This window comes from Ranitomeya variabilis, chromosome 5 (genome assembly GCF_051348905.1).
Source record: "Ranitomeya variabilis isolate aRanVar5 chromosome 5, aRanVar5.hap1, whole genome shotgun sequence".
Taxonomy (NCBI): Eukaryota; Metazoa; Chordata; class Amphibia; order Anura; family Dendrobatidae; genus Ranitomeya; species Ranitomeya variabilis.
Window position 1 is genome coordinate 684,420,166 of NC_135236.1, and position 13,064 is coordinate 684,433,229.

Here is a 13,064-nt window from a genome sequence, read left to right on the forward strand (position 1 = left end):
ATTTTGGTTATAGACATTACCACAATGAATTTTAAACAAAACAATTCAGATGCAGTTGAAGTTCAGACTTTCAGCTTTCATTTGAGGGTATCCACATTAAAATTGGATGAAGGGTTTAGAAGTTTCAGCTTCTTAACATGTGCCACCCTGTTTTTAAAGGGACCAAAAGTAATTGGACAATTGACTCCAAGGCTATTTCATGGACAGGTGTGGGCAATCCCTTCGTTATGTCATTCTGAATTAAGCAGATAAAAGGCCTGGAGCTGATTTGAGGTGTGGTGCTGCATTTGGAAGGTTTTGCTGTGAAGTAAACATGCGGTAAAGGAGCTCTCCATGCAGGTGAAACAAGCCATCCTTAAGCTGCGAAAACAGAAAAAACCCATCCGAGAAATTGCTACAATATTAGGAGTGGCAAAATCTACAGTTTGGTACATCCTGATAAAGAAAGAAAGCACTGGTGAACTCATCAATGCAAAAAGACCTGGGCGCCCACGGAAGACAACAGTGGTGGATGATCGCAGAATAATCTCCATGGTGAAGAGAAACCCTTCACAACAGCCGACCAAGTGACCAACACTCTCCAGGAGGTCGGCGTATCACTATCCAAATCTACCATAAAGAGAAGACTGCATGAGAGTAACTACAGAGGGTTCACTGCACGGTGCAGCCACTCATAAGAATCAAGAATAAAAAGGCTATACTGGACTTTGCTAAAAAACATCTAAAAAAGCCAGCACAGTTCTGGAAGAACATTCTTTGGACAGATGAAACCAAGATCAACCTCTACCAGAATGATGGAAAGAGAAAAGTATGGCGAAGGCCTGGTACAGCTCATGATCCAAAGCATACCACATCCTCTGTAAAACACGACAGAGGCAGTGTGATGGCTTGGGCATGCATGGCTGCCAGTGGCACTGGGTCACTAGTGGTTATTGATGATGTGACACAGGAATGAATTCTGAGGTCTTCAGAGCCGCCATACTGTGTGCTCAGATCCAGCCAAATGCAGCCAAACTGATTGGTCGTCGTTTCATACTACAGATGGACAATGACCCAAAACATAAAGCCAAAGCAACCCAGAAGTTTATTAAAGCAAAGAAGTGGAATATTCTGGAATGGCCAAGTCAGTCACCTGATCTGAACCCAACTGAGCAGCATTTCACTTGTTAAAGACTAAACTTCAGACAGAAAGGCCACAAACAACCAGCAACTGAAAACCACCGCAGTGAAGGCCTGGAGAGCATCAAAAAGGAGGAAACACAGCGTCTGGTGATGTCCATGAGGTCAAGACTTCAGGCAGTCATTGCCAACAAAGGGTTTTCAACCAAGTACTAGAAATGAACATTTTATTTACAATTATTTAATCTGTCCAATTACTTTTGGTCCCTTTAAAAACAGGGTGGCACATGTTAAGGAGCTGAAACTCCTAAACTCTTCATCCAATTTTAATGTGGATACCCTCAAATGAAAGCTGAAAGTCTGAACTTCAACTGCATCTGAATCGTTTTGTTTAAAATTTATTGTGGTAATGTCTATAACCAAAATTAGAAAAATGTTGTCTCTGTCCAAATATATATGGACCTAACTGTATTTCCTTATTACAGGGGATATTTCCTTATTACGGGGGATATTTCCTTATTACAGGGAGATATTTCCTTATTACAGGGGATGTTTCCTTATTACAGGGGATATTTCCCTATTACAGGGGATATTTCCTTATTACGGGAGATATTTCCTTATTACAGGGGATATTTCCTTATTACGGGGGATATTTCCTTATTACAGGGGATGTTTCCTTATTACAGGGGATATTTCCCTATTACAGGGGATATTTCCTTATTACGGGGGATATTTCCTTATTACGGGGGATATTTCCTAATTACGGGGGATATTTCCTTATTACGGGAGATATTTCCTTATTACAGGGGATATTTCCTTATTACGGGGGATATTTCCTTATTACAGGGGATGTTTCCTTATTACAGGGGATATTTCCCTATTACGGGGGATATTTCCTTATTACGGGGGATATTTCCTTATTACGGGGGATATTTCCTTATTACGGGGGATATTTCCTTATTACGGGGGATATTTCCTTATTACGGGGGATATTTCCTTATTACAGGGGATGTTTCCTTATTACAGGGGATATTTCCCTATTACAGGGGATATTTCCTTATTACGGGAGATATTTCCTTATTACAGGGGATATTTCCTTATTACGGGGGATATTTCCTTATTACGGGAGATATTTCCTTATTACAGGGGATATTTCCTAATTACGGGGGATATTGCCTTATTACAGGGGATATTTCCTTATTACGGGGGATATTTCCTTATTACGGGAGATATTTCCTTATTACAGGGGATATTGCCTTATTACAGGGGGTATTTCCTTATTACAGGGAGATATTTCCTTATTACAGGGGATGTTTCCTTATTACAGGGGATATTTCCCTATTACAGGGGATATTGCCTTATTACAGGGGGTATTTCCTTATTACAGGGGATATTTCCTAATTACGGGGGATATTGCCTTATTACAGGGGATATTTCCCTATTACAGGGGATATTTCCTTATTACGGGAGATATTTCCTTATTACAGGGGGTATTTCCTTATTACAGGGGATATTTCCTTATAACGGGGATATTTCCTTATTACGGGGGATATTTCCTTATTACAGGGGATATTTCCCTATTACAGGGGATATTTCCTTATTACGGGGGATATTTCCTTATTACAGGGGATATTTCCCTATTACGGGGGATATATCCTTATTACAGGGGATATTTCCTTATTACGGGGGATATTTCCTTATTACAGGGGATATTTCCTTATTACAGGAGGATATTTCCTTATAACGGGGATATTTCCTAGTTACGGGAGATATTTCCTTATTACAGGGGATATTTCCTTATTACGGGGGATATTTCCTTATTACGGGAGATATTTCCTTATTACAGGGGATATTTTCTTATTACGGGGGATATTTCCTTATTACGGGGGATTTTTCCTTATTACAGGGAGATATTTCCTTATTACAGGGGATGTTTCCTTATTACAGGGGATATTTCCTTATTACGGGGGATATTTCCTTATTACAGGGGATATTTCTTAATTACGGGGGATATTTCCTTATTACAGGGGATATTTCCTTATTACGGGGGATATGGTCTCCTTACGGGGGGATATTTTCTTTATATTGGGGGTATCCTCTGCCATCTGCAGAGCCGTGTATGTTTATTTCCTGGTGCTCGTGTATTTGGCAGGTCCCCAGTGTTTCTCGCTGCTGGGTGACTTCGGGGGTCTCTATCGCTGAGGTTGGGGGTTTCGGTCACGTTAGAAGCTGTGGCGGCTCCTGGCTGGAGCAGCGCTCTGTCCCCGGCGTCGGGCTGCGGAGTGGAGCCGCTTTGTTCGCTGCCAGGTTTCTCTGACTATGGCAGATAGTTGGCCGTTATTCCAGGTCGCATTGTTCCAGATGAAGGAATCAGTCTTGGGAGAATTTGGCACATGGCGGAGTGCGGGGGGCGCGGAGACAGTGTGTCATTTTAACAATACTTGGCTCTGGCGGACAAACCGTTCACCAGTGGGCACAGCCATCGGCACTGATGCGAGGAAGCATATGTGAGGGGCAGAGACTGGGGGAATGGGCAGAGCGGCGGGTACATACCGTTAACTCCTGCCGTGCCAGGCCACTCGCCCGAAATACTGGGGCTTAGATAGAGCCGGAGGGCGATGCCAGGCACAGAGGGGAGGGAATGCCTCTGCACTGAAGGTAGGTGACCCTGCTGTCCTGTCCTGACATGGCTGATAACAGAGGACAATAGCCTGCACATACTGGCTCAGTATATGGGCATGAGGGGCTGCTGGAGGGGTCCGGCCACTGCTCCGGTTGCATCCCCCCGGCCCACATGTCTCTGTCTGTCTTCTCCATCCAGAGACCACTCTGTGTTATGTCTCTGCACCTGTTGACACCTGCTAGTGCTCTCTGGTGTCAGCTGTATCCCCGGCCTAGTCCCTGCTAGTGCTCTCTGGTGTCAGCTGTATCCCAGGTCCTGTCCCTGGTAGTGCTCTCTGGTGTCAGCTCTATCCCGGGTCCTGTCCCCGCTAGTGCTCTCTGGTGTCAGCTGTATCCCCGGCCTAGTCCCTGCTAGTGCTCTCTGGTGTCAGCTCTATCCCGGGTCCTGTCCCCGCTAGTGCTCTCTGGTGTCAGCTGTATCCCCGGCCTCGTCCCTGCTAGTGCTCTCTGGTGTCAGCTCTATCCCGGGTCCTGTCCCCGCTAGTGCTCTCTGGTGTCAGCTGTATCCGAGTCTTCCCCCTCACGCTCCTGTCTCTTCCCCCTCACGCTCCTGTCTCTTCCCCCTCACGCTCCTGTCTCTTCCTTCCTCACGCTCCTGTCTCTTCCCCCTCACGCTCCTGTCTCTTCTCCCTCACGCTCCTGTCTCTTCTCCCTCACGCTCCTGTCTCTCCCCCCCTCACGCTCCTGTCTCTTCCCCCTCACGCTCCTGTCTCTTCCCCCTCACGCTCCTGTCTCTTCCTTCCTCACGCTCCTGTCTCTTCCCCCTCACGCTCCTGTCTCTTCCCCCTCACGCTCCTGTCTCTTCCCCCTCACACTCCTGTCTCTCCCCCCTCACGCTCCTGTCTCTCCCCCCCCTCACGCACCTGTCTCTTCCCCCTCACGCTCCTGTCTCTCCCCCCTCACGCTCCTGTCTCTCCCCCCTCACGCTCCTGTCTCTCCCCCCTCACGCTCCTGTCTCTCCCCCCCTCACGCTCCTGTCTCTCCCCCCCTCACGCTCCTGTCTCTTCCCCCTCACGCTCCTGTCTCTTCCCCCTCACGCTCCTGTCTCTTCCCCCTCACGCTCCTGTCTCTTCCCCCTCACGCTCCTGTCTCTTCCCCCTCACGCTCCTGTCTCTTCCCCCTCACGCTCCTGTCTCTTCCCCCTCACGCTCCTGTCTCTTCCCCCTCACGCTCCTGTCTCTTCCCCCTCACGCTCCTGTCTCTTCCCCCTCACGCTCCTGTCTCTTCCCCCTCACGCTCCTGTCTCTTCCCCCTCACGCTCCTGTCTCTTCCCCCTCACGCTCCTGTCTCTTCCGCCTCATGCGCCTGTCTCTTCCCCCTCATGCTCCTGTCTCTCCTCCCCTCACGCTCCTGTCCCTCCTCCTCACGCTCCTGTCTCTCCCCCCCCTCACGCTCCTGTCTCTCCCCCCCCTCACGCTCCTGTCTCTTCCCCCTCACGCTCCTGTCTCTTCCCCCTCACGCTCCTGTCCCTTCCCCCTCACGCTCCTGTCTCTCCCCCCCTCACGCTCCTGTCTCTCCCCCCCTCACGCTCCTGTCCCTTCCTCCTCACGCTCCTGTCTCTCCCCCCTCACGCTCCTGTCCCTTCCTCCTCACGCTCCTGTCTCTCCCCCCCTCACGCTCCTGTCTCTTCCCCCTCACGCTCCTGTCTCTTCCCCCTCACGCTCCTGTCTCTTCCCCCTCACGCTCCTGTCCCTTCCCCCTCACGCTCCTGTCTCTTCCTCCCTCACGCTCCTGTCTCTTCCCCCTCACGCTCCTGTCTCTTCCCCCCTCATGCTCCTGTCTCTCCCCCCCTCACGCTCCTGTCCCTTCCTCCTCACGCTCCTGTCTCCCCCCCCTCACGCTCCTGTCCCTTCCTCCTCACGCTCCTGTCTCTCCCCCCTCACGCTCCTATCCCTTCCCCCTCACGCTCCTATCCCTTCCCCCTCACGCTCCTGTCTCTCCCCCCCTCACGCTCCTGTCCCTTCCTCCTCACGCTCCTGTCTCTCCCCCCTCACGCTCCTGTCCCTTCCTCCTCACGCTCCTGTCTCTCCCCCCTCACGCTCCTGTCCCTTCCTCCTCACGCTCCTGTCTCTCCCCCCCTCACGCTCCTGTCTCTCCCCCCTCACGCTCCTGTCCCTTCCCCCTCACGCTCCTGTCTCTCCCCCCCTCACGATCCTGTCCCTTCCCCCTCACGCTCCTGTCTCTTCCCCCCCTCACGCTCCTGTCCCTTCCCCCTCACGCTCCTGTCTCTTCCCCCTCACGCTCCTGTCTCTTCCCCCTCATGCTCCTGTCTCTTCCCCCTCACGCTCCTGTCTCTTCCCCCTCACGCTCCTGTCTCTTCCCCCTCATGCTCCTGTCTCTTCCCCCCTCACGCTCCTGTCTCTTCCCCCTCATGCTCCTGTCTCTTCCCCCTCACGCTCCTGTCTCTTCCCCCCTCACGCTCCTGTCTCTTCCCCCTCACGCTCCTGTCTCTTCCCCCTCACGCTCCTGTCTCTTCCCCCCTCACGCTCCTGTCTCTTCCCCCTCATGCTCCTGTCTCTTCCCCCTCACGCTCCTGTCTCTTCCCCCTCACGCTCCTGTCTCTTCCCCCCTCACGCTCCTGTCTCTTCCCCCTCATGCTCCTGTCTCTTCCCCCTCACGCTCCTGTCCCTTCCCCCTCACGCTCCTGTCTCTTCCCCCCTCACGCTCCTGTCTCTTCCCCCTCATGCTCCTGTCTCTTCCCCCTCACGCTCCTGTCTCTTCCCCCTCATGCTCCTGTCTCTTCCCCCTCATGCTCCTGTCTCTTCCCCCCTCACGCTCCTGTCTCTTCCCCCTCATGCTCCTGTCTCTTCCCCCCTCACGCTCCTGTCTCTTCCCCCCCCCCTCACGCTCCTGTCCCTTCCCCCTCACGCTCCTGTCTCTTCCCCCTCACGCTCCTGTCTCTTCCCCCTCACGCTCCTGTCTCTTCCCCCCTCACGCTCCTGTCTCTTCCCCCTCATGCTCCTGTCTCTTCCCCCTCACGCTCCTGTCTCTTCCCCCTCACGCTCCTGTCTCTTCCCCCCTCACGCTCCTGTCTCTTCCCCCTCATGCTCCTGTCTCTTCCCCCTCACGCTCCTGTCCCTTCCCCCTCACGCTCCTGTCTCTTCCCCCTCATGCTCCTGTCTCTTCCCCCTCACGCTCCTGTCTCTTCCCCCTCATGCTCCTGTCTCTTCCCCCTCATGCTCCTGTCTCTTCCCCCCTCACGCTCCTGTCTCTTCCCCCTCATGCTCCTGTCTCTTCCCCCCTCACGCTCCTGTCTCTTCCCCCCCCTCACGCTCCTGTCCCTTCCCCCTCACGCTCCTGTCTCTCCCCCCCCCCTCACGCTCCTGTCTCTTCCCCCTCACGCTCCTGTCTCTTCCCCCTCACGCTCCTTTCTCTTCCCCCCCCCAGGGGCCACTCCGATCATCACCTTATAACTGTCTCATAGACTTCGTGCTCCCCTCACCATTATCACTGCCTCCGCTTGCTGTCAGGGGAAGAGTCTGTATTGTGACAGCTGAGGGTTCGTGACAGTGTATCAGTCAGTGAGCTCAGCAGACTGATTCAGGGTAAGAAACCTTTCTGCACTGACGCATTGTAACGAGTCCTCAGCTGTGTGCTGCGGCCAGTCGCTGACAGAAAGCAGAGCTCTTACAGAATGGCTTTGTATTATCCTGCGGTCTCTTCTGTCTCGCCGCGGGGGAAGCTTTGTCCCCGACTCGCCTGACAATAGACTTGGAAGTAAAAGGCTTTTCTCCTTGTGATGCTGGAGGTGCCCCGGGCGATTGTCCCCTCACAATGGAGCCGCGTTCCTGCATTCCTGCCATGCATGCAGCTCTGAGGCCGCTAATAACTCAACGCAGCTTCTTCCTGAAGAGAATGGACTCGGCGCTGCCTCTGTCTTGTGGCTTCTGGGTTCAGCGGAGACTGGAGTACAATGTATCTCCGGGGGAAATGTCCGCACAATCCAGCGCCACAATGTACAAGCTCCCACTGATCCTCGTTACTCACCGCCGGTCACCGCAGATCAGGAGCTTTTAGCTGCTTCCATCCGGGATTTATCTCTGCTCCTATCCAGAGACGCTTCAGTTTTTTGCTCCATTTGTAGCGGATCCATTTTCACTGACGGTGACTCTGGGCAGCGCCAAAATCCGGATTAATTTCTGATGACCGATCACCTCCGTTTTTCATCCGCTTGCTGTTTATGGGCTGAATACAAGAGCTGTGCCGCCTGCGATGTGCGGAGGAAAGTGGAGGGCGCGTTAGAACATCGCCATTGCTGCACAAATTAATGGATCCTGTGCGTTTTGTTCCCAATTTTATCATCCCGAAAAGTATGTGAACAGAGCAGAGAAGTGGAGCGAAGACTCCACGAGGTCGTAGTGATTGCGTCCCTCAGGCCGGAGCCCCGGTACGTTATCGGGCAGGCGCCATGTCCTCAGTAATCCGCCGTCCGCAATGTCAGCGCAGTCACCAGGCTCCGTCATGCCGGACGCTCTGCTCTCTTACTAAATGGCTGAATCGCAGTAGTTGTCCCATCCTCCATTGCCAGCTCCTCCATTGTCCCCTCCTCCATTGTCCACTCCTCCATTGTCCGCTCCTCCGTTGTCCGCTCCTCCGTTGTCCGCTCCTCCGTTGTCCGCTCCTCCGTTGTCCGCTCCTCCGTTGTCCGCTCCTCCGTTGTCCGCTCCTCCGTTGTCCGCTCCTCCGTTGTCCACTCCTCCGTTGTCCCATCCTCCTTTGTCCCATCCTGCGTTGTCCCATCCTCCATTGTCCGCTCCTCCGTTGTCCCATGCTCCGTTGTCCGCTCCTCCATTGTCCCCTCCTCCGTTGTCCCCTCCTCCGTTGTCCCATGCTCCATTGTCCCATCCTCAGTTGTCCCATCCTCCATTGTGCCATGCTCCGTTGTCCCATCCTCCATTGTTCCATCCTCTGTTGTCCGTTCCTCCATTGTCCCATCCTCCGTTGTCCGCTCCTCCATTATCCCATCCTCAGTTGTCCCATCCTCCATTGTCCCATCCTCCATTGTGCCATGCTCCGTTGTCCCATCCTCCATTGTCCCCTCCTCCGTTGTCCCATGCTCCATTGTCCGCTCCTCCGTTGTCCCATCCTCCGTTGTCCCATCCTCCCTTGTCCCATCCTCCCTTGTCCCATCCTCCATTGTCCGCTCCTCCGCTGTCCCCTCCTCCGCTGTCCCCTCCTCCGCTGTCCCCTCCTCCGCTGTCCCCTCCTCCGCTGTCCCCTCCTCCGTTGTCCCCTCCTCCGTTGTCCCCTCCTCCGTTGTCCCATCCTTTGTTGTCCCATGCTCCGTTGTCTGCTCCTCCATTGTCCCATCCTCCATTGTCCCCTCCTCCATTGTCCCCTCCTCCGTTGTCCCATGCTCCATTGTCCCATCCTCCATTGTCCCCTCCTCCGTTGTCCCATCCTCCGTTGTCCGTTCCTCCATTGTCCGCTCCTCCATTGTCCCATCCTCTGTTGTCCGCTCCTCCGTTGTCCGCTCCTCCATTGTCCCATCCTCCGTTGTCTGCTCCTCCGTTGTCCGCTCCTCCGTTGTCCGCTCCTCTGTTGTCCGCTTCTCTGTTGTCCGCTCCTCAGTTGTCCCATCCTCCATTGTCCCATCCTCCGTTGTCCCATCCTCCGTTGTCCGTTCCTCCATTGTCCGCTCCTCCGTTGTCCCATCCTCTGTTGTCCATTCCTCCGTTGTCCGCTCCTCCGTTGTCCGCTCCTCCATTGTCCCATCCTCCGTTGTCTGCTCCTCCGTTGTCCGCTCCTCCGTTGTCCGCTCCTCCGTTGTCCGCTCCTCCGTTGTCTGCTCCTCCGTTGTCCGCTCCTCCGTTGTCCGCTCCTCCGTTGTCCGCTCCTCTGTTGTCCCATCCTCAGTTGTCCCATCCTCCATTGTCCCATCCTCCATTGTGCCATGCTCCGTTGTCCCATCCTCCATTGTCCCATCCTCCATTGTCCCACATGTAAGGGATGGAATTTATCTGCGTCATGATGAAAAAATAACGGGCACAAGTCCAAAAAGCTAAAACCGCCAGGTGAAAGAGGCGATGTGCCAGTGACAAGCCGGGATCCGCCATCTTTGATCCCATGTGTGATCCCACTAATAGTGCACACGTACCCCTATGTTGTGTCACATTATTGGGGTCGGACACTTTCTTACATCCATCTCACTCTTTTTCAGAAACGCCCAGCATCGAGAAGCTCCTGTCTAAAGACTGGAAGGACAAGCTCCTGGCCATGGGCTCAGGGAACCTGGGCGACATAAAAGGTAAGTTGATGATGGTGGTTGTAGTTTCTTATGTTCTAAGGGAGAACTCCAGTCGTCCCATGTGGCAATGAGAAAGCTAGAATGGCATTTTGGGTACGTTTCTAGGTTTTCTCTGATCCTCGGGGGTGGGGCTGAATGGTCACATGACTTCACCTGACCATTGAGGAGCCTGGAACCTGCCCTCCAGGGGCGGAAGAATGGCCAACTTGGGGAAAAAAAGCCATAAATTGGCGCAATGTAGAAACAGTGACTATGGGTGTCACATGATGTTTATACTGCGAGGCGGGAGGTGCTTATGTACCTGCGGATGATGAGAGTTCCCTTCTAATGTATTTTCATACTTTAGGGGAATGTCTTGAGTTCTGTTTAGACTGAGTATTCTGTCCATACGTCATATACAGAGAAGATCCCTGGGGGGCCGGTGAGCTCTACCGCATGTGCACATGGTGCCACGGCCGTGTGACGCCACCAACTGGTCAGGCCGTATTATGGTCTTTAACATTATAGTCTAACCTACAGCCATGTTCATCCTGGGCCTCCTGGTTCATGAAGAGAATGCTAATCTACAGTGAAGACTGACACTTAGACCTGGCATTATCAGCTCTGCTTAGAGCAGCTGACCTAGCCTCTAGGGTCAGTGTGGGGAGGGGTCCCACTTCCATGGTCGTGGGGGCACCGCCGACGTGTCAGACAGGGTAGCAGTGTACTGCGGGTTATGGCAGAAAGCTGTGAAAACAAGCGGTGGTTTATTGTTCCTGTGCCTCCCCTGACAGCAGCCATTATTGTCCATTGTGGGTGTGGGGCGGAGGTAATTGAGTCCTGCCCTCTGGGGGGAGATTAATGTGACTTGTAGGATCCTTGTGGGGTCAGGGGGGGTCTGGCTTATTTACTGCACAAGAATGACAGGTTTGTGCCACCGCTGCCTGACAAAGGGGGATTCAGATGGGGCACAGCTGTATTTGGTGAGACAACAGGGGCCGTGTTTACGTTCAGCCGTCTGACCCTCGCCCTGTAACAAAGGCTTTCTATTCTGCTCTCGCCCGTCAGGGCCGCTCAGGTATCCGCACAACACCGCGCCTTTATTCCACTTAGGAAAACTCGACTTTTTTCACGTCTGCCCGGAAAACAGAAAATTTCTGGCAAAACAGTGGCCAGACGTCGTGCCGGAGTCTCAGTCCTCCGTAGAAACCACCATGAGCGCTAATAATGAGAGCAAAAAGCAGGAAGCAGGAAAGAAAAAGCGAAAAATATTATAGTCGCTTCAGGGGAATAATAGGCACAAAACAATGTAACAGAAAACAGTGTAATATTGAAAAGGAAACAATGTAAGAGAAGGAAACAATGTAATATAGAAAAGGAAACAATGTAACAGAAGGAAACAATGTAACAGAGAAGGAAACCATGTAACAGAGAAGGAAACAATGTAAGAGAAGGAAACAATGTAACAGAAGAAAGTAGTGTAATATAGAAAAGGAAACAACTTAAGAGAAAGAAACAATGTAACAGAAGAAAATCGTGTAATATAGAAAAGGAAACAATGAAGGAGAAGGAAGCAATGTAAGGGAAGGAAACTGAAATATAGAAAAGGAAACGTGAGGGAAGGAAACAATGTAAGATATGGAAACAGTGTAATATAGAAAAGGAAACAATGTAACAGAGAAGGAAACAGTGTAACAAAGAAGGAAACCGTGTACGAGAGAAGGAAACAATGTAACAGAGAAGGAAACTAATATAGAAAAGGAAACAATGTAACAGTGAAAGAAACAGTGTAATATAGAAAAGGAAACAATGTAACAGAAAATGGTATAATATGGAAAAGGAAGCAATGTGAGAGAAGGAAACCCTGTAATATAGAAAAGGAAACAATGTAAGAAAATCGAAACAATGTAACGGAGAAGGAAACAATATAACAGAAAACACAATGTATTATAGAGAAGGAAACAGTTTAATATAGAGAAGGAAACAATGTAAAGGAGAAGGAAACTAATATAGAAAAGGAAACAATGTTAAATAAGAAAGCAGTGTTTTATAGAGAAGGAAACAGAAAGAAACAATGTAATAGGAAGGAGGAAGCATTGCAATAGAGAAAAGGAAACAAGTTCAAAGAGAAAGAAAGTGTAACATAGAGAAGGAAACAATGTAAAAGGGACAGGGAAATAATGTAGCAGAGAAAGAAGCAATGTAATATAGAGAGGGAAACCTGTAATATATAGAAGGAAACAATATAATAGGGAGATTGAGGCAATGTAATAGCAAAGAGAAACAATGTAACATGGAGAAAGAAACTACTGTAATACAGAGAAGGAAACAGTGTAATAGAGAAAGAAACAATGTAACGGAGAAAGTAGCAACATGACAAGGAAACAGTGTAAGAGAATAAAACAATTTCACAAATAGGGAAATGGTGTAATATAGTGAAGGAAGTAATGTAACAGAGAAGAAAACTGCAATAGAGAGAAGCAGGCAATGTGATACAGAGAAGGAAACAATGTAATATAGAAGAAACCATGTAATATAGAGGAAACCATGTAGTATACAGAAGGAAACAATGTGAGATACAGTGGGGAAAAAAGTATTTAGTCCGCCACCAATTGTGCAAGTTCTCCCACTTAAAAAGATGAGAGAGGCCTGTGATTGACATCATAGGTCGACCACAACTATGAGAGTCACAACGAGAAAACAAATCCAGAAAATCACCTTGTCTGATTTGGAAGAGTTATTTTGCAGATTTTGGAAGCAAATAAGTAACAAAAGTTCATCTCAATATTTTGTTATATATCCTTTGTTGGCAATGACAGAGGTGAAACGTTTTCTGTAAGCCTTCACAAGGTTGGCACACACTGTTGGGGGTATGTTGGCCCATTCCTCCATGCAGATCTGCTCTAGAGCAGTGATGTTTTGGGCCTGTCGCTGGGCAACACAGACTTTCAACTCCCTCCAAAGGTTTTCTATGGGGTTGAGATCTGGAGACTAGCTAGGCCACTCCAGGACCTTCTTATGCTTCGTTGCCCTGGCA

The 13,064-nt window shown here is 50.9% G+C and overlaps 1 protein-coding gene across 5 annotated transcripts in view; it reads left to right on the forward strand.

Moving 5' to 3' along the window:
* SOX5 (SRY-box transcription factor 5) overlaps positions 1–13,064 on the forward strand; it is a 311,081-nt gene that overhangs the window by 141,836 nt on the left and 156,181 nt on the right. For all 5 annotated transcript variants that reach the window (XM_077267202.1, XM_077267204.1, XM_077267205.1 and 2 more), the window contains one exon: positions 9,962–10,048. In XM_077267202.1, coding sequence (XP_077123317.1) covers positions 9,962–10,048 — 87 coding nt within the window. The remainder of the gene's footprint in view (positions 1–9,961; positions 10,049–13,064) is intronic.